Source organism: Eretmochelys imbricata, chromosome 5 (assembly GCF_965152235.1).
Source record: "Eretmochelys imbricata isolate rEreImb1 chromosome 5, rEreImb1.hap1, whole genome shotgun sequence".
NCBI classification, from domain to species: domain Eukaryota; kingdom Metazoa; phylum Chordata; order Testudines; family Cheloniidae; genus Eretmochelys; species Eretmochelys imbricata.
This window is the reverse complement of record NC_135576.1, coordinates 134,401,324-134,423,190: the sequence shown is the minus strand read 5'-3', so window position 1 is coordinate 134,423,190 and position 21,867 is coordinate 134,401,324. Positions and strand designations below refer to the sequence as shown.

Below are 21,867 nucleotides of genomic sequence, written 5' to 3'. Positions count from 1 at the left end.
GAGCATGAGCTTTCCTGAGCTACAGCCCACTTCATCGGATGCATACCGTGGAAAGAGTAGAAGATCTTTTTATACACACAAAGCATGAAAAAATACCTCCCCCCACCCCACTCTCCTGCTGGCAATAGCTTATCTAAAGTGAAAAGAACAGGAGGACTTGTGCCCCCTTAGAGACTAACCCATTTATTGAGCATGCTCAATAAATGGGTTAGTCTCTAAGGGGGCACAAGTCCTCCTGTTCTTTGCGAATACAGACTAACGCGGCTGCTGCTCTGAAACTTATCTAAAGTGACCACTCTCCTTACAATGTGTGTGACAATCAAGGTGGCCATTTCCAGCACAAATCCAGGGTTTAACAAGAACGTCTGAGGGGGGATGTAGGAAAAAACAAGGGGAAATAACTGGCTCAAAGACCCATCTTGACGATCATTATTTCTCCTGCTGATAATAGCTCAGCTTAACTAATTAGCTCCTTCCTTTGCATGCTTTCCGTGTGTGTACCGACCTATCCCGCTTCTCACCCTATGTTCCAGTCTCTGCAGCCAGTGAAGTGGGCTGTAGCCCACGACAGCTTATGCCCGAATAACTGTGTTTCTCTCCGAGGTGCCCCCCGTCCTGCTGCCCCGCTCCCACAGAGCCTTTCCTGGAAACCCCCTCCCGCTTCGGGGCCCCGGAGTTCAGCTCCCGGGCAGCGGGTTCTGGGGCTGCAGGAGGCGCCGGGGCTCAGACCTGCAGCCCCACGGGGCGCGCCGGGGCTCAGACCTGCAGCCCCACGGGGCTTGCCAGGGCTCCTGCCCAGTGGGGCGCACCGGGGCTCGGGCCTTCAGCGCTGGGGCTGGGCCAGGGTTCGGGGCTTTGGCCGGCCGGGTTTGAAAACGTTTCCCGGCGCGCCCCTCCGGCCAGCCCCGCTGGAAGGCGAGTCCTGCTGCTGCGGGCCACGACGTGCTCCCGCCGGTCCCGCTGTCCCCGCCCGGGGGGACGCTCTGCCCCGGCGAGCCAGGGCGGGCGGCTGCGGGGATCCCGGCAAAGCCTCCGGGAGGCAGAATCCCCTGCCCCGGGGCCGGCTCTGGGCGGACCGGGGCCGCCCGCACCCCGCCTCTCTCCGCCCGGCGCCGCCCCAGGCCCGCCGCTCCCGGCCAGTCCCCGAGCGGGCGGGCGGCGGCCGGGAGCGGAGCGGAGCGGGCGCTGCGAGTCGGGTAAGGGCGGCGCGGGCCCGGGCGGGCCGCGGGCCAGGGCCCCACCCAGGGCGTGCGGATCCCGGCGGCAGCGGCTCCGCCCCGGGCTCCCCGCGACCCTCCGGCTCGGCGCCGCGGGGGGGGGCGCGGTGTCCCGGGGCTACCCCCACCCCGGCAGCGCGGCGCCTCCGGCAGCGGGGGCAGGGAGCGTCCTGGGGTCACCCCCCCCCACGGGGCACAGGGGGCAGGGAGCGTCCTGGGGTCACCCCCCCCGCCCCACGGGGTATAGGGGGCAGGGAGCGTCCTGGGGTCACCTCCCCCGCCCCACGGGGTACAGGGGGCAGGGAGCGTCCTGGGGTCACCCCCCCACACACACACCCCGCCCCACGGGGCACAGGGGGCAGGGAGCGTCCTGGGGTCACCCCCCCCGGCCCACGGAGCACAGGGGGCAGGGAGCGTCCTGGGGTCACCCCCCCCACACACACACCCCCCGCCCCACGGGGCACAGGGGGCAGGGAGCGTCCTGGGGTCACCCCCCCCGCCCCACGGAGCACAGGGGGCAGGGAGCGTCCTGGGGTCACCCCCCCCCACACACACACCCCGCCCCAGGGGGCAGGGAGCGTCCTAGGGTCACCCCCACACACACACACACACCGCCCCACGGGGTACAGGGGGCAGGGAGCGTCCTGGGGTCACCACCCCCACACACACACACCCCGCCCCAGGGGGCAGGGAGCGTCCTAGGGTCACCCCCCCACACACACACACACCGCCCCACGGGGTACAGGGGGCAGGGAGCGTCCTGGGGTCACCCCCCCCCCCCCGGGGTACAGGGGGCAGGGAGCGTCCTGGGGTCACCCCCCCACACACACACACACACCGCCCCATGGGGCAGAGGGGGCAGAGAGCGTCCTGGGGTCACCCCCTCCACACACACACACACACCGCCCCACGGGGCACAGGGGGCAGGGAGCGTCCTGGGGTCACCCCCCCCACACACACACACACCACCCCACGGGGCACAGGGGGCAGGGAGCGTCCTGGGGTCACCCCCCCTGCCCCACGGGGCACAGGGGGCAGGGAACGTCCTGGGGCCACCCCCCCCCCACACACACACCACCCCACGGAGCACAGGGGGCAGGGAGCGTCCTGGGGTCACCCCCCCGCCCCACAGGGCACAGGGGGCAGGGAGCATCCTGGGGTCACCCCCCCACACACACACTGCCCCCACACACACACACACCACCCCACAGGGCAGGGAGCGTCCAGTGGTTACCCCTCCGCACTCACCGCCCCACGGGGAGAAGGGGCAGGGAGCGTCCTGGGGTTACCGCACACACACACACCGCCCCACAGGGCAGAGGGGCAGGGAGTGTCCAGGTGTTACCCCCCACACACACCACCCCACGGGGCAGAGGGGGCAGCAGCGGTGTCCTGGGGCTACCCCCCATCCCAGCAGTGCAGTGCCTCCGGCAGAGGGGGCAGATGCCAGCTGCCTCAAGGAAGGTGCCAGAGACCCCACAGTGGACAGTTGTGGAATAACCGGTCCCAGGGGGAGGTAAATTCCCTCCGGCCCCTCGGTGGGAGGCAGAATTGTCCCCTGCAGCCAGGAGGATTTCTAGTTCTCTCAGTCCCCAGTTGTTTATACCTGGTAATGGGTGGGCTGAATGGTGCCCCCACATGATTGTGGGCTGGGTATGATTTTTTCAGTCACTATTCAGCAGGCCTTGCAGTGGGGTCACTGCTTCAAGTCCACATGTTAAATACCTGCGTATGGTGGGTGTTTGGCCGAGGCAGGAGGAGCTCCCTCTCTGAGACAGGCAGGGTTAAGGTAGTGGGTACAGCCGTGTTGGTCCCTGCTCTAATCCAGCATTCTCCACTTCTCACATCTACCTTTTCCTGCATTTGACATGGAAATATAGAGTTAGGCTCTAAGTCCCATGGCTCTCCTGCAGCTTTTGAGGTAACTTCCAATGTGAGGGTTACCCTGGTGTCAATGTCACAGGAACTTCCTCCTGTAAAAGCAAGTTTGGTATAAAATACAGTCAGGGCAAGGTGTGTGTCTGCCCTGCCCAAACAATCGGGGTGAGGTGTATGTCTTCCTGGCCTTTCTTCAGTTTTTCTTACTGAATCAGACTTAAAACTTACATTGGCAACCCCCAGGTTACAGATCCATAGCAAAACCGTGGTCTTTGGGCAGTGTGCTCATGATTGCTCAGAGCTAGAGAAGCTCCATGGCTAGCAGCCATTCAACAAGTTGTCCCAAAGCCGTTTCTTCTCTGTCTCTGAGGATTTGTTGCCAATTGTCTTGTTACTGGGGCTGGTTCTCCTCCCCTTGACATCAAACATAAATTTGCAGAACAGAAACAGACTTCAGTGGATGCAGGAACAGGCCTGGCCCAGGTCCTTGGGCAATAAAGCCTTTCTGCAGTTGACTAATGAATAATTTAAGAATATAATATAAACAAAGTAAATAAAACAATACAAACCAGTAACAGTCCTTTGTCATGCTGTCTAGAATGGGGCTCACAACTGAGTCCCCACCTTTTCCTTCCCCAGCCGAGGCATCATTCTGAGCTGTAACCCTCTCTTGTTCAGAGAAGGGTCCACTTGTTGAGAAGTCACAAACTCCTTTTGAGTTTCACTTAAGCCCAGAGCAAACTCTGGCACAACAGAAAAAATTTCAAATCCTCTTCAGAAGGCAACTGAGGGCATTTCCCTCCCCTTTGCAGCCTTCCCTGCTGACCACAGACATAGCAGGTGAATCAGATCCATACTTTCTTTGAGGCTGGGGTATAAGACTAGACATGGCTAAAATGTTATTACCTATTAAAATATCAGTGGGCAGTAAATTTCTAATGCCTACAATATCACCCTTGAATCCTTCCACTCCAACTGGACTTTAGCCAGGGGCACAGGCGCAGAAAATTCAGCCAACGCAAAAATATTAATAAATTCTTTACTACCTTTCCAAGACTCAGTCCTAATATAGTTTATGAGGCCAGTCTCCTCTTTTGCAACTTTTTCTGGGATCAAGTTCGTAGTATTGGCACTCACGGTTAGGATGGTGGGTGCCAATTGTGGGGTGACCTTACATTTTGGGCAATTTCGTTTTATATGGCCAGGAGCCCCACAGTGATGACAGACTGTCTGCTTTCCCTTAGGGTAAGAGGTTTTAAACTCTGGGCTCCCTTGAGGTTTTTTAACCAAGTTGGGGTTAGGTTTATTCCTAGATCCCTCCCCTCTTTTAACTTGGGGAACAGAAGGATTTCCCTTTCTTTGGTGTTTGCACCCCCCATGAGCACTTGACTTAATATATTTATCAGCAATTTCTGCTGCCGCCAAACTGTGGAAGGCTTTTTGTCACAGATGGCTGCTTTTACCTCATCAGTGACTGTCCACAAAATGACAGGTTTCAGAGTAACGGCCGCGTTAGTCTGTATTCGCAAAAAGAAAAGGAGGACTTGTGGCACCTTAGAGACTAACCAATTTATTTGAGCATAAGCTTTCGTGAGCTACAGCTCACTTCATCGGATGCATAGTGTGGAAAATACAGAAGATGTTTTTATACATACAAACCGTGAAAAAATGTGTGTTTATCACTACAAAAGGTTTTCTCTCCCCCCCACCCCACTCTCCTGCTGGTAATAGATTATCTAAGGTGATCACTCTCCTTACAATGTGTATGATAATCAAGGTGGGCCATTTCCAGCACAAATCCAGGTTTTCTCCCCACCCCACCCCCCATGATTGCTCTTTTGCCACCAAATTAAACCGTTTGTTAGAGCTACCTTCAGCCCTGCCTCTACTACCCCATTTTTGCATATAATTACACACCTTACACACACACATTCCGCGTGGATGATATTGTCAAACATTTTAAGATTTCTTTGCTTCAATCAATAGGACTTAGGAGTGATCTTAAAACTTTTCAATACATTTTCTTTAAGTCTCTTATACACCTTAGCATCACCCTCCTTCATTTAATTAAAAACTTGTCTTGCTTTCCCAGTTAATCTGGTTAAGAGCATAGGCTTCCACTTATCCTCTGGATTCTTATGGATCCCACACAGTCTCTCAAAGGTCGGCAGGAACTCCTCAGTGCAGTCAGTCTCTGGGTAAATTGGGCAGGCTTCCTCCCACTCCCTGTTCTTGAGAGGGGATGTACTAAGAGTTTGAGGCTACTGCTTTTTCTGCTGCAGGACTTTGAGGTGCAGTGCGTGAGCTTCCATCTGTTTTTGATATGCTCTTTCCTCACCTTCTAGTTGTTCAAGGAGGAAGCTCACCAAAGACACCTGGATTTCAGTGGGGGGCTTTGCATCTTTGGTAGGCTCTCTCCTTGGCCTCCTAAATTTCTTTCTTCTCCTTGACTCCGAGTTCCACCATCTGGTGCCCACATTCTCTCTGGGCTTCCAGGAACTTCAGCTGAACAGTTCTGCTTGCAGCGGTCTCTGCGGCATCTGGGGTGTAAGGGAATCCTCAAACCCTGCTCCTTGGTCAAAGTCTATGAGCACAGGTTTCAGTTCCTGATCTGAAGCTCTCTTTTTATGGGCTGTTCCCCTATTTCTATGTAATTTGTCAAGGTCTTTGTGTGAAGATCCTCCTGTGACTGTGATTCACTCATTGTGGCTAATCTTTAATCTGTAAAAACTCTCAGTACTACAATAAACTTTTAACGGCACTGGGGTTATGATCTATAAACCCAGTTGACCTGTGGCATGTGAAATCCTGCCAAGACTACACCCATTGTCACGCTGTCTGGAGTGGCTCACGACCATGAGTGCCTGCCTGAGGGCAGACTGTCAAAAACCATGCAGACATCCCAAACTGGTGATGTGTTTTACCATTAGATTTCTCCAAGCCAGTAGTAACAGATGTGAACTCCCGGATCACTATAACAGTCTTACTGTGGAATCAAAGACAGTCCCCTTAGTCTACCTGACCACTCAGACAAACTGTACTTAGTGATAAATGGTCACTTACACCAAAAATCACTCCAAATTCAGGTTGCTTCCAATCCCAAGAGACCAGTCGCTTACCCCAGATCAAGTGGTAGCCTAGATCTGACGACAAAGACAACCCTTGTAGCCAATCCTGTAATAAACTATCTAAAGGTTTATTAACTAGGAAAAAGAAATGAGAGCTGTTTACAGGTTAAAGCAAACAAACGCATACACACAAACAAGTTACCATCTAAATCCTAAGAGTGATAGAGTTGTGGTAATCTGTCAATTCAAACTGTCTGTGCAGGCAGACCCAGAAGGCAGTCCCTGGGGATCTCTGGCTTCCGTTTAGAGTCTCTGGCACTTCAGAGTTCAAACAGTCAAAAAGATGGAAAAATGTGTCTGATAGGTTCCCCCTGGCATGCCACCTGGAACTGGGGTACCACTGAGCCTCCCTGACCCGCCAGCCTGGGCTCCCTTTACACTGTACCGCTGTGTCCAGCCTGCACTTTCACCAGCACACATACACGTAAGGACACACCCAGCTGCAGTTACATGCAGACACTGTGATCAGCTCTGCATGGGAAGGCTCCAGCTGAGGAACTTCCCAGCTACGCAGGCACACCTCCCCTCTGGAGTGTAAACCCAAAATTATACCGTCTTACACTGCACAGGGAACTTTACAGCGTAAGCTCATGAAATTCACCCCCTCAGTGTGCAGAGGAATATACAACGGCTTTCTGCCCCGGGTTAGGACTCTCCCACACTGGTTTTAGACAAAGCAAAAACAAGGTTATTAATTACAAAAAATAGATTTTAAGTGATTATAAGGGATAGCAAACAGATCAAAGCAGATTACCTAGCAAATAAACAAAACCGCCAACTAAGCTTAATATACTACATAGATCGGATATGAATAGCAAATTCTCACCCTAAATGATGATGCAAGCAAGCTGCAGATTCTTAAGGAACAAGCTGCACTAGCAGCTTGAAATCCCCAGATGTTCCACTCACAGGCTAAAAATTGCTCTAGTCTGGGTGTAGTACTTCCTCCAGTTCAGCCTTTGTTCCTCAAGTGTTTTCAGGAGTCTCTTTGAGTGGGGAGTGAGAGAAGAGCTACGATGATGTCACTCTCCTGCCTTAATGACAGGTTTCAGAGTAGCAGCCGTGTGAGTCTGTATTCACAAAAAGAAAAGGAGGACTTGTGGCACCTTAGAGACTAACCAATTTATTTGAGCATAAGCTTTAGTGAGCTACAGCTCACTTCATCTGATGCATAAAAGTGGAAAATGCAGTGAGGATGTTTTTATACACACAGACCATGAAAAAATGGGTGTTTATCACTTCAAAAGGTTTTCACCCCCCACCCCACTCTCCTGCTGGTAATAGCTTATCTAAAGTGATCACTCTTCTTACAATGTGTATGATAATTAAGGTGGGCCATTTCCAGCACAAATCCAGGTTTTCTCTCCCCCCACCCCACTCTCCTGCTGGTAAGGAGAGTGGGGTGGGGGGAGAAAACCTTTTGAAGTGATAAACACCCATTTTTTCATGGTCTGTGTGTATAAAAACATCCTCACTGCATTTTCCACTTTTATGCATCAGATGAAGTGAGCTGTAGCTCACAAAAGCTTATGCTCAAATAAATTGGTTAGTCTCTAAGGTGCCACAAGTACTCCTTTTCTTTCTCCTGCCTTAAATAGCTTTTGCAATGGCTGGAACCCTTTGTTTCAAAGCTTGGTTCCCACCCAAGCAGTGGAAAAACACTGGTATCTCAAGATGGAGTCCAGCACCAGGTGACCTAGTCACATGTCCCTGAAGTGTCACAGCAGCCATGAGTTGGAGGCTGTCTGCAGTGTCCTCAGGAAGGACCCCAGGTGGGAAATAAGCTTCTTCTAAGGCCTATTGTTTTCCCCTAATGACTGTTAAACCTGAATGGGCCCTTCCCAGCCAACCATCTAGACTGAGAGCCTTTTGCCTAGTGGGTGTTTCCTAGGTGTAAACACATTTGTAATACAGATATATAGTCTATATTCCTAACTTCAGATACAAAAATGATACATGCATACAGATAGGATAATCATATTCAGTAAATCATAACCTTTCCAATGACACCTTGCATGACTTATCTTGCATAAAATATGTTATGATTATGTCTTAACCATATCATAATACCACTGTGAAGAATATGGGGTACAGTGTCACACTGTCCTATAGCTTTGTTTTGTTTCCTTCATTCAGCCTCCATGCCCACAGGATGAGCTTCCTTGCATGTAGCATTGCCCAGATAGGATACGGTCATTAGCCAGTCCTTTGCATTTGTGATGTTCCTTGATGGCACATCTGATTTTGATAATCCTTCTGAATGGGCAGGGAGGATGATTCCCATGCCTGAGTTTACAAGTTCAGAGCAAACATTTTCAAAGTTATAAAGTAAAACTTAGATATTTCCCTGTAGCCTGGAATACAGACATTATAAATGAGATTAATGCATGCAGCAGTTTACAAGCATTTCATAAAATCTGAACGCTAAATATATTCTTATGAGACGAATACCTTTTCTGAGCAAAACAAACATACCGGTGAACTGGTCTGGGATTTCCAGCTATAAGTGTGTCAATGCCTTAGTTCAGTGTTCCCTGAACTTGGGAGGCCGCTTGTGCAGGGAAAGCCCCTGGCAGGCCGGACCGGTTTGTTTACCTGTTGTGTCCGCAGGTTCGGCTGATCACAGCTCCCACTGGCCACGGTTCGCCACTGCAGGCCAATGGGCGCTGCAGGAAGCGGCGGCCGGTATCTGCCGAACCTGCGGACGCGGCAGGTAAACAAACCGGCCCGGCGCGCCAGGGGCTTTCCCTGCACAAGCGGTGTCCGAAGTTTGGGAACCACTGCCTTAGCTAATACCTGAAGCCTGGGCAACAGCTGGCATCTGGCCTGCCAGTGTCAACCCCTAATGAGGGAAATGGAGTGAAAGCATAAAGGTGAGAACTGAATGAATGGAGCCTTCTGATGGACCCAGTGACTGTATATACTTGAAGCTCCATGGACACTGGGCAAAGAGAGAAATTTGCCTATAACGTTGTGAGAGCAGATTCCAATCCACTTGCACATATTGAGTAGCACCTTGCTCCACAAGTGGTTCTATCAAAGTCACCACTTGTGGAATGAGATGCCACTTGGTGTCAGGGGATTTGAATGTGGCTCCCCACTCACTGGAATGTGCTAGACCTACACAGGAAAAAGTAGTCCAGGAACTAAAGTTTACTGATGGTGTGAAATTCCATGTGGCACCATGCCTTCGTGAAATATGCCTGTTCATGTCGGCAAATGGAATATTCAACCATAGGTGGTGTTCATGGCAACTGCACCCAGGTTTTCTCCTCTGGTCCAGCCAGGGCATCCACTCCCAGGCTTCTGGCTCCCCAGCCAGTGTTTCTTAGGTGGAGAGACACCTGTTTCTCTCCCTCCTGACCAGGGTATTTCCAGGCTGCACAGTTCCTTGCCCACACTTTGTCATTGCCAGCAAAAGACAGCTTGCCCAAGCAGGCCTGCTTGCTTTCTCTTCAGAGTGTAACTGCCCACAGTTATAAGAACCAGAGGACCAGTCCATTTGCTGGATCAGACAGAAGGCCCTGAGTCAGCTTAAACTCAGGCTATTTATTCACAAGTCCTTTCTCTGTCTGTTTGGTCCCTGGAGAATCCAGTCTGCGTCTTGGAGCTGTCCTCAGGTAACAAGTGATCAGCAGACAAAAGATTCCCTCCTCAGGGCAAACCTTGAAAAGCTGAGTCCTTAGGTGGGCATTTGCAATTCCCTTTTCTCCAGTGTTGCCTTAATCCTGTCTTCCCCCTAAAGAAGTTCTAGAAAAATCCTACAATATTACATAGGCACTTGCATTTTTAATACAATGGGCGCTCCTAAAATATGCCCAGGATATTGCCATCTGCCATCCCCCTCACCGTTAGAAATGTATGCCCTTATTTCTCTCTGAATTTGTCTAACTTCAGGTACCATCCATTGTCATCATATACCTTTCTCTGCTAGATTGAAGAGCCCTTTATTAAATATTTGTTCCCCATGTAGATTCTTATAGACTGTAATCAAGTCACTCTTAACCTCTTTGTTAGGCTAAATAGATGGAGCTCTTTGTGTCTCTCACTAGATTGCATGTCTGCTAATCCTTTAATCATTCTAATGGCTCTTCTCTGAACCTTCCAATTTACCAACATCCTTCTTGAACTGTGAGCACCAGAACTGGACACAGGATTTGAGCAGTGGTTGCACCAGAGCCAAATACAGAGGTAAAATAACCTCTCTGCTCCTATTTGAGATTCCCCTGTTCATGCATCCCAGGATCACATTACCCCTTTTAGCCAAGGTCCCACTAGGAACTCGTGTTCAGCTGATTATCCACCATGGCCTCCAAATCTTTTGCAGAGTCACTGCTTCCCAGGATAGAGTCCCCCATCATGTAAGTATGGCCTGCATTCTTTGTTCCTAGATGTATACATTGACATTTAGCCATATTAAAATGCATATTGTTTGCCTGCACCCAGTTTACCAAGAAATCTAGATAATTGCGAATCAGTAACCTGTCGTCGTCTTTACTTACCATTCCCTCAACTTTTGTGACATCTGCTAACTTTAACAGTGATGATTGTACGCTTTCTTCCATCCAGGTCACTGATAAAAATGTAAAACAGTGTAGGGCCAACAAGCAATCCCTGCGGGACCCCATTTGAAACACACCCACTTGGTAATGATTCCCCATTTACATTTAGAGATCTATCTATTAATAAATTATTAATCCATTTAATGTGTGGCATATAAATTTTATATTCTAGTTTTTAATCATATAGAAGTCTAAGTATATTACTTCAATCTTTGTCTGGAGTACTGTGTCCAGTTTTGGGCCCCACACTACAAGAAGATTGTGGAAAAACTGGAAAGCATCCAGCGGAGGACAACAAAAATGATTAGGGGACTGGAACACATGATTTATGAGGAGAGGCTGAGGGAACTGGGATTGTTTAGTCTGCAGAAGAGAAGAATGAGGGGGAATTTGAGAGCTGCTTTCAACTACCTGAAAGGGGGTTCCAAAGAGGATGGATCTAGACTGTTCTCAGCGGTACCTCATGACCGAACAAGGAGTAATGGTCTCAAGTTGCAGTGGGGGAGGTTTAGGTTGGATATTAGGAAAAACTTTTTCACTAGGAGGGTGGTGAAGCACTGGAATGCGTTACCTAGGGAGGTGGTGGGATCTCCTTCCTTGGAGGTTTTTAAGGTCAGGCTTGACAAAGCCCTGGCTGGGATGATTTAGTTGGGGCTTGGTCCTGCTTTGAGCAGGGGGTTGGACTAGATGACCTCCTGAGGTCCCTTCCAACCCTGATCTTCTACTACCTTTATCAACACAACTTGTAATCTCATAAAAATAAGATATCAAGTTAGTTTTGACACAATCTATTTTCCATAAATCCATGTTGATTTTTCATTAACTATATTACCTCCTGTAATTCTTTATTAATCAAGTTTCATATCAGCCACACCATTATCTTGCCCAGGATCGATGTCAGGCTGACAGGCCTCTTAATTATCCAGAACATCCCATTTAGTCTTTTTAAAAATTTGACACAACATTCGCTTTCGATCTTCTGGAACTTCCCCAATGCTCCAGAAGATCACTGAAAATTAACTTTAATAGTCCAGCAATCTTCTCAGCCAGCTCTTTTAAAATTTTTCAGATTTAAAAATGCCTAAATTTAATGACTTCTGTTTAACATCCTCCCAAGATACTGGTGGAATGGAAAGAGTGTTGTCACCATTTGCTGAGACTATATCATCTGCTTTTCCCCAAATACAGAACAGAAATATTTATTGAATGCTTCTGCGTTTTCAGCATGATTATTGTTAATTCTATGATTTCCATATACTAATGGGCCAATACCATTGTCAGGATTCTTTTTGTTCCTAATATATTTAAAAAAACTTATGCTCAAATAAATTTGTTAGTCTCCAAGGTACCACAAGTACTCCTGTTCTTATTGCTGTTAACTTTGCTGGCCATAGATTTCTCCTTGTGTCTCTTTGCTTCTCTTATGAATTTTCTACAGTTCCGAGCATATATATAGCTGCCTTGTGCCTTAACTGCCCCTCTAAAGCAGGTTGGTTTTATGGTCTCTTTCCTCAGTTTTGGCTTTTTGGACATCTAGGAAGGTGTTCTTAAGTGATTACCAATTGTCATTCACATTTTTCTGTTTAAATTCTTCCTTCCAACTGATTTGGTTCATAATTGTTTTTAGCTTTGTGAAATAGGTCCTATTAAAGCACCAAGTATATATATTAGTGGTCTGGATTTTATTCTGCTTGCACATTATAAATGTAATCAAGTCATGATCGCTTGTACCCAAGCTACTCCTATAGCTAATTCTCTGTTATGCTTTTTTCTCGTTGACTCACTATGTAAATCAGGCTTCCATTGGGTTGGCTTGCAATGCTTAGTTTACATTTGGAGAGATACATATCTTACCTCCTGTCTGGAAGAAACCTGTTTTTCTCTTTGGTTGGAGACAGATTTTAAAACACATTTTCAGTACATATACAAAGGCCTTAAATGTAATTCATACATGCATCTCGCAATGATTTGAGGATCAGTATGATATAAGCTTTTATTAGAGACCTCTGCATGACATAATTTATGGATAAATACCACGAAAGTGGTGTGCTAGATGTATTGAGTTGGTCAGGCCTGTTAGGAGTTGCTGTTATACAACAGTGAACCCTTTGATGGTTGGCATTGAGGGATTTTTAGGGTCACAGTCCACCTGTTAACCTGTCGACAGTCCCACCTGCAGTGATGCAGTTGGGCTGGATGGAACATGATTGCTGCTTTTGTCAGCCTCTTCCCTGCTTCCTTCCAGGGAGTTGGCTCTATGCTTTCCCCTGCCTGCTGGACTCTCTTCCAGTGGGCTGGATGTTCCCCGCAAACCTGAACCATCATTCCTTTTCCATTCCTGAGAATACAGCAAGTCTGCTTGCTAGCTATGTCTTTGACCAGTTCTTCGTGTTGAGCTGCCTTACTCTGCATAGCTCAACTAGCTGAGCTTTCTTGAGCTGTTCATAATTCATTTTCCCTGTCTCTCTTTTCACAGTTGCTTTCCCAAAAAGAGATGAGATTTACTCAGTGCTTTTCCCTTTTATGGTACTTGCTTTCACTGCTGTTGACCTTTAGGCAATTCACACCATCAGAGATACTTAAACTGAATTCAGTAAGGTTTGTCAAGGATATGACAGGAAATTGCCACGTCTGCCACATCCCTGTTTTGACTTGCCAAGATACTATGTCTAGTATGTTCTCTTCTAAAGCTCACGGTGTCATGATGTCACTTCTCTCCTGTCAGCCCACTCTGACTTCAAAGTGGAAAAGGGAATGGCAAGATGAATGGATGCTAGAGGAAAGGCGGCGGGGAAGATGAGAGCTATGTAAGGGAAGTTAAAGGTTAAAGTCAGCACCTTTGGAAGTCAGACAAACAAATGATTAGGAGTATGGAACAGCTTCCATGTGAGGCGAGATTAATAAGACTGGGATTTTTTAGCTTGGGAAAGAGACGACTAAGGTGGGGAGGTGATTGAGGTCTATAAAATGATGTCTGGTGTGGAGAAAGCAAATAAGGAAGTGTTATTTACTCCTTCTCATAACACAAGAACTAGGGGTCACCTAATGAAATTAATAGGCAGCAGGTTTCAAACAAACAAAAGGAAGTATTTCTTCAAACAGTCCACAGTCAACCTGTGGAACTCTTTGCCAGAGGATGTTGTGAAGGCCAAGACTATAACAAGGTTCAAAGAAGAACTAGATAAATTCATGGAGAATAGGTTCATCAATGGCTATTAGCCAGGATGGGCAGGAGTGGTGTCCTTAGCCTCTGTTTGCCAGAAGCTGGGAATGGGCAACGGGATGGATCACTTGATGATTACCTGTTCTGTTCATTCCCTCTGAAGCACCGGGCATTGGTCATGTTGGAAGAGAGGATACTGGGCTAGATGGACCTTGGATATAACTCAGTATACCTGTTCTTATGCTACTTTAGGTATATGGACGTAGGAGCCAAACTTTGACACACTGTTTTGAAAATATTGGACCATTACAAATCAATTTGCAACAGTATTTGTCCGTTGCCGTTACACTTTACCTAGTAAATTTCCTGTTGCAATTCTAATTCCAGGTTTAGGAGATCTTTCCTGGAAGAGATGGAAAGGAGACCTGAAAGTGGAGAGTGTCTCCTGGCTGGAATTCCAGGCAAGCCTCTTGAGTCAAATTCAGATGATGATAACGGTAATGCAGGCTCAGAGAAAGAGAGAGCTGTATCATTGCCTCACAGGGACTTGGGAAATGCACAGCTCAATCCTAGCAGAGAAGAACCCAGAAAGAAACTCTGTGGCTATTTAAATAAACTTGGGGTCAAGGGGCCAATCAAGGCCTGGAAGTCTCGTTGGTTCTTTTATGATGAAAATAAATGTCACTTACTGTACTGCAGGACAGCTCAAGATGTTAACCCTTTGGGGAGCATTGATCTCTCCAGTGCCAGTTTTGATTGCCAGGTGGAAGCAGATGAAGGGGTTTTTGAAATCCGAACTCCAAGCAGAGTGTTTATTCTTAAGGTGAGCACAGTGTCTTCTAGGCAACTACTGCAGCTGGCTATTGTGAAATGCAGGCACTAATATCGCAGCTGTCAGTGTGAATGGGCCAGCACTGAAATGGTCCTGGTAAAAGTTCAATAGCAAGGTTTAAGCACTACCCTGAGAGTGTGCGGGCCTTTAGCTTTTGGGCCTGATTCTCTCACTGACGCTGTTGTAAAACCAGGGTAACTCCACTGGCTTCAGTGGGAGCAGAATCAGACATGGAGTTCAAAAGGAAAGTTAAGTCAGGAGCAATTGAACTCCAGGATATAACCTTTCTAATATAACGCTGAGCTTTCCTGGCTTGGGGACGGGTGCTGGGTCAACTTGGAAGCTCACTGTGACGATTTGGGTGGGAGAGAGGCTTGTGGTTACTAATTAAATGCCCTATTCAGTCCCATTAAAGTCAGTAGCACTGCCTGGGGTTTAAGTCCGCCTGAATTTTGCCCCAAGTGCCTAGAACTTCCCCTGTGAAACATATACATTTACCTCCAGTTACAGTCAGATGCAGGGGTTGCAAGCCTCTTTCCCCACCTAGATTTAGTAAAGGATTCCTTGGTTCTTGGGGGCTTGAGGACACCAGGCCGGAGCTGACTCCCCTGCAGAGCCCCAGGGTCAAATCCCAAGCTCTGTGGGACTCCTCTGGCAAAGAGCAATGGTTCACCAGCAACAAGAGCTGATTGAGGATGGAGCCTTTGCAAACCGACTCCTTCAGCTTTCGACTCCCTCTATATCACTCTCTGCTCAATGCAGCTGGGCCAGAAATCTTCAGCTGTGACAGGCTTTTCCTTTAAAACAAGAGTTAATTTGAGACCAGCCATCTAATGTAGCAGACAGTCTGCAGTATGCCTGGGAGACCAGAGTTCAGGATTTACCCCATGCCTCTCGAATCAGGGTTACAACTGGGGGCCTAGTGCTCAGGGATCAGGTGTCTCCTGCCTGGCCAACATCAGCTGGACTAGAGCAGGGAGGTGGTGATCAACTTTTCAAGGGCATCACAGCAGGCTGCAAGTGGCACTTCAGAGAGCCATGTCAAACCTGTTTTATATAATGTTAGGCAGTCAGCAGACAGGCCATGATGTACTGGCTGCAGCAGCTGCAGATGAAGCGTTGGGCGTTTTGCAATACCCTGACTGGGCTTCCTGTGGACAGCATCACTGTGGCAGCCCTGCCTGCGAATGACTCTCTGCTCAATGAAATCAGTAGGTATTAAATAGTTAACTATTTCCCCCTTATCTGATCAGTGTACAGAGATTTTGGGTCAGCGTTTTCAAACAAGGCGCCTAAACAAGTGCCAGATCTCAGAGGTGCTGAGCTCCTGGAGCTCCCATTGACTTCAAGGTGGTATTGAAGTTCCAACGTGGAGGGCCCCAAACTTGAAACCTTCGGCCTTTGTAATGAGAGCAGTGCTAGTTCTCATTGGACAGCTCGTCTTCTGAAATAAAGGGACTGACTTTCATACACAGCCAGGGCTCTGATTGTCTAGCTGGGGCTGTCTGAGGGGCAGCCAGGTTGGTGGGGTCAAAGGCATTCAGATTTATGTCTACAGTTGCTCTTGGCTTTTCCCTGGAGCAAACCCCTTAGGGTTCTTAGGAACTCTTGAGGGGCCTACAGGGCCTGCAGCGAAAGGCCTACCTTTTGTTCCATTTGCAATCTGTGTCAGGACGTGATCACACAGTTATACCTATGTGACTGGTGCAGGGTGCCGCTGGGGGCTAGTCTGTTGCTTAGCTGTCACCAGGAACACTCTTTCCTGCTTAAAAATAAAATTAAAAAAAAAAGTAACATTTGGCAGCAAATGCTGTCCCTCTGTTTAAAAGAGGCATAGACGTGTGTCGGTCTCTCTTTTACTAAGCAGTTGTCACTGTCTTTTCTGGTAATCCAGGCTCTGTAACATCAGTTTTATAATGAGTATAAATACATACAAATGATACCATCTGCGGGGGGAAATGATGCCAGCACAGTTCTGTTTTTCCTTGTTTGGCTTCCGTATGGACCTTACTCAGTGTTACCTCATTGTACACCTTAAAATGTAAACAGTTAAAGTCAACTTAAGTTACCTTGGCAGTGGATGAATGTAAAGATTTTTGCATCTGCAGGCCTTTGGGCTCTTATCTGTGTAGCAAACAACAATTGTCGTATGCCGTGTTGTCGCCGTGTCAGTCCCAGGATATTAGAGAGACGAGGTGGGTGAGGCAATGTCTTCTACTAGGCCAACGTCTGTGGATGAGAGAGACGAGCTTTTGAGCCCACAGAGTCGCTCTTCAGGTCTGGGAAAGGTGCTACGAGTGTCACAGCTAATATGAGATAGACTATGTGCTACTTACTTATGCTAAACCAATGGTGGATTAGCCCCTGGGCCAACGGGGCCTGTGCCTGGGAGCCCTAGGGAAAATGGGCACCCCCATACCCTGACCCACTCTTCCCACTCACCCAGCGCTTCTGCCGGGGAGCGGGGTCAGGGCACGGGGGCCTCATGTAGGGGGGACTGCAGGCAGAAGGGGTGGGCAAAGGGCCCCTACTTGCTCTGGCCCAGGGCCCCACAAATCCCTAATCCACCTCTGTGCTAAACTATCTGTTCAATCTCATATTTAGCTGTGACACTGGTAGTATCTTGCCCAGACCTGAAGAAGAGCTCTGTGTAGCTCCAAAGCTGGTCTCTCTCACCAGTAAAAGACATTCACCTACCTTGTCTCTCTAGAAAACCACAGGGAAGGTTGGATGGCTTCCTCTGGCCTGTCTTGAACAGATATATAGACTGAGCTGAAAGGATAGGACAAGGCTTAATGCCTAATGTAAAGCGGCAGAGTTTGATCAAAGGTTTAGGAGCTCATCTAATTTCTCTCCTGTTTTTCTAGTTCACACTGAAGGTGAGGGGTTCTTTCCCCCTGTGAAAACCCCTACAGACGTGGTAGGTTTAAAAGCAGCCTCTCTGCCCGCTCCCCAGCTGCCTGCTGCCCTCCAAAACATCTCCCTCAAGCACCCTTGGACTGAAATCCAGTAAGTGGCGGCGGAGGTGTGGCTGGCGTGTTGGGCTGCTGCCTTGTGGTGCTCTTGAGCATTACTATAGCCCAAGACAAGAAGTGTGTCGTGTGGGTAATGCCTTCATGCAGGCATGCGGGAACTCAAAGGCAGTAGAGCGGATACCGCACAGCAGGAAATGCAAGCTCTCTGCAGAGTTTCCTTGTCCCCTCTCTGGCTCTCTGACCAGCAAATCTCAGCAGCAGGTCTACAGCCTGGATTTTTTTTAAATGCCAGTGTCCGTACACCTTTTGCACGAGCACTTGCAATGACATGCACAATCTAGTAAGTGCGCACCCAAGCGGGTCTGAGTGCATGCAGTAGAGCTTGATCCACAGCCCACTGAGTCACTGGGACTCTCGCCGCTGATCCCAGTGGGCGTCGCATCAGGTGCATTGGGCATGCGCAGAAGCAGTCATGTAGCGTTGGCCCAAAGCGGCTGACCTTGCAAGGGGTTGAGCGCTCTCGAAGCGATTCAGCAAGAGCTTACCTCCCAGCCTGTGAGCAGCTCCATTGCCAAGAGTGGCACTGCTCACTGCTTAAAGTTAAGCTCATGCTGAAGTGCATCAGTGCCAGAGTGCTCAACCCCTTGCAGGATCAAGCCCCAAATGCACATGGACTTCCAGCCGCTCGAAGGGCCTGATGCAGCTCCCATCAAAGTCCATGGAAAGGCTCTCACTGACTAAGGTGAGAGCCGGATCAGGCCCTGACCTTCCGAGTTCTGATCCAGCAGAGTGCATAAGCCCGTGTATGACCAAAGTTTGGCTGTATGTAAGTGCTTTGGGGATTGGAGCCCGAGCATTCACCATTGGCACTGATAGTCACAAGCACTAGCCTCTAATGCTAGTCAGGGGAAAAGATACTAATGTCTACAGCTAACACTGTTGGCCGTTCTGGTGGCTAACACTGCCAGCCAGCCCACTGGGACCACACACTGTGTTTTCCTAGGAGGAGAACGCCACAAATTCAGGCTCCGTGGGGACTGGAGAACATCTCGGGTGGGGTAGGATTGGCTGATTTGTTTTCCACAGCATGGTAGTTTAGCTAGGGCTCTTATCTGTGGGTCAGGTGGGCAGCAGAAACAGAGACTCTGTTAGGAGCCTGAGGATGTAAGTGTGTCTTTGCATCCCCTATTTTCAAATCCAGCCTCTGCTGCATGGTTTGTTTCTCTCTCTCTCTGAGTATTTCCAAAGCATCTGTCGCTGTCATAGCCAGGTACCAGTTTTGTTAGGAGTCTAGTTTGGCTGTGGCCAGCAGACCCCATATATTGTACTTACTGTAACCAAGACAAATTGGCACAAATAAGGGAACGCGCAAGTGCGATGCAAGAGAGAGCGAAAGAAAGAGCCGGCTTTGCCTGCTGTCTGTGCTGTTTCAGTCTTTTCTGCCACCGTCACTAACACAACGTTCACTTACCGGAAAGACTTGGGGCCAGATCCCCAGCTGGGGCGAATTGTCAGAGCTTGTGGGGTGCTCTGCTTAATGCCACCAGCTGGGATCTGCCCCACTGACGCCAGCTGGGATCTGGCCTGTTTTTTATCTATTTTTTAATGATCACTGACGGGTACGGTCCTACCAAATTCAGGGCCATGAAAAACGCATCACGGACCGTGAAGTTTGATCTCCTACCATGAAATCTGGTCTTTTGTGTGCTTTTACCCTATGCTGTACAGATTTCACGGGGGAGACCAGCGTTTCTCAAATTGGGGTCCTGACCCAAAAGAGAGTTGCCGGGGGGTCACAAGGTTATTTTAGGGTGGTGATGGTATTGCCACCCTTACTTAGGCGCTGCCTTCAAAGCTGGGCGTCCGGAGAGCGGCAGCCCTTGGCCAGGCGCCCAGCTCTGAAGGTTGCAGTGCAGAAGTAAGGGTGGCCAGACCATGCCAAGCCCTCCTTACTTCTGCACTGCAGCTGGCAGCGGCTCTGCTTTCAGAACTGGGCTCCTGGCCAGCAGCTGCTGCTCTCCAGCTGCTCAGCGTAGAAGTCAGGGTAGCAGTCCCACAATCCCCCCTACAATAACCTTGCAAACCCCCCACAACTCCTTTCTGGGTCAGGATCCTACAATTACAACACTGTGAAATTTCACATTTAAATAGCTCAAATCATGAAATTTATGATTTTTAAAATCCCATGACCATGAAATTGAGCAAAATGGACCAATGATCACTGACAAGGGATGGCTCACTCAATGATTACCATTCCCTCTGGGGCACCTGGCATTGGCCACTGTTGGAAGACAGAATACTGAGCTAGATGGACCTTTGGTCTGACCCAGTGTGGCTGTTCTTATGATGGATGCTTTTCTGGATTTTCTTATGCCAAGCAATGGTACATCCCAATGACCCTTCTCGCAACTTCTCCCCTCCCCCTTACTTTTTCCTTCCTGCATAACAAAGTGAGGAGCAGCACCCCTGAGTGGCGATCTAGGGGAGCCAGCGATCCGGCTGGCCTCAGTGACCACAGCTCTCCTGGCCCTTGGGCTCCCTGGGTTTCTTTGTCTTTTCAGAAATACAGTCTACAATATCTGTGGCAGCAGGCAGCTCCCGGGGAATGGCAGGAGCATCTCTGGTGTTGAGGGATTCCCAGAGCACCCTGGGACTCTGGCAGCAGAACAAGAGGTGGAAGGGGAGGCAGAATGTCCAGGTACTTTCTCCTCACTGCGATTTGTGGCCTGTATCCCAGCCTGGCATCGTGAAATCATTGTGCAGCAGCCCTACCAGCTGTTGAAGGAGACGGGGGTTTCTTTGGAAGGGTTGCGATGTCCTCCGGGGGCACTGAGCCCTAGTGCTCCGCTCTCCAGGGCTCCGGAGCAGCTCCCTCTCCTTGCTATGGAGCATCGCAGGGCATGGTGTCTACGGGCTGCTTCCCCAGCTGGCACGGATTGGCGTAGCTCCCTTGAAACCACTTTGCAGGAGCTGGGGACCTGGCCCTGTTTTCTTTTTGGTGCCTGCAGCAGTGGGGTACCTTGGCAACAGGCATCGGCTTTGTCAGCACTTTCCCAAGGGCTTCAGTTTAGAGCAGCCACTCCTGCCTCTCTGCTCTCTGTTCTGAGCAGCAAATCCTCCCACCGGAGCTGTCAGGCTTCGCTTGGGAGCCGGTCTTCCCTCCAAATGGCCATTACTGGCTCCCCTCAACTGGAGTAAATCAGCATAGCCCTACTGACTCCAGTGGAACTGCGCCCATTGACGCTGGCTGGGATCAGCCCCGCGGAGTCCAGCTGAGCTGCGGCCGGGGCTTGGCCCTGTGTATCGACATTAGATACGGCACTTGGGTTGCCACCCTGTGTCTGTCGCTCTCCGGCTGGTCATTCAGTTTGGTGCCGGTTTCCCGCAAGTGAAGCGACTCCCCTCCTCTCACTTGTCTCCCTCAGTCAGGGAGAAGGCCCGAGAGGACACACAGGCTGGGCCCAGGTCGCACTGGCCTAGGAAAGGCAAATGGCTGAACAGCGGTTTCCCTGCCTTCGCTGAAGGGTTGGCCCGTGAGAGAAGCTCCCCTGACAAGGTGGCTGTTCTGCAGCAGCAGGTCCTGGCGCTCACAGAGGAAATCAAGTCTCAGAAGGTAAATCTGGGGACCGTTGCTCCAGAGCCCAGCAAAGCCACTGGGATGGCTCTATAGACCCCAGGGAGCTTTGGATCAAGCCCCTACGTGCTAGCATGAGCACTTCTTGGCGTGCCATTTGCTAGGGGGTTATGCTTGGTTCTCCAGTGATGTTCCCGTGGAGCTCTTCTCAGTTGGGGCAGGGGAGGGGTCACGCAGGTGTGATCCTGCTTGAGTCGGTGGGTGGGGGTGTCACTGGGCTCTCACTGGTGTGACTCTGATTGGGGGTGGCAGGGGGTCACTGGGCTCACACTGGTGTGACTCTGATTGGGGGTGGCAGGGGGTCACTGGGCTCACACTGGTGTGACTCTGATTGGGGGTGGCAGGGGATCACTGGGCTCACACTGGTGTGACTCTGGGGGTGGCAGGGGGTCACTGGGCTCACACTGGTGTGACTCTGATTGGGGGTGGCAGGGGGTCACTGGGCTCACACTGGTGGGACTCTGATTGGGGGTGGCAG

The 21,867-nt window shown here is 49.7% G+C and overlaps 1 protein-coding gene across 1 annotated transcript in view; it reads left to right on the top strand.

The window, feature by feature from the left end:
* Positions 1 to 10,352: 10,352 nt before the first annotated feature.
* TBC1D2 (TBC1 domain family member 2) overlaps positions 10,353 to 21,867 on the top strand; it is a 28,925-nt gene continuing 17,410 nt past the window's right edge. Inside the window, exons 1-7 of the mRNA XM_077818064.1 lie at positions 10,353 to 10,414; positions 10,551 to 10,584; positions 14,336 to 14,771; positions 15,847 to 15,991; positions 17,648 to 17,789; positions 20,317 to 20,453; positions 21,181 to 21,368. Coding sequence (XP_077674190.1) covers positions 10,583 to 10,584; positions 14,336 to 14,771; positions 15,847 to 15,991; positions 17,648 to 17,789; positions 20,317 to 20,453; positions 21,181 to 21,368 — 1,050 coding nt within the window. The 5' untranslated portion in view covers positions 10,353 to 10,414; positions 10,551 to 10,582. The remainder of the gene's footprint in view (positions 10,415 to 10,550; positions 10,585 to 14,335; positions 14,772 to 15,846; positions 15,992 to 17,647; positions 17,790 to 20,316; positions 20,454 to 21,180; positions 21,369 to 21,867) is intronic.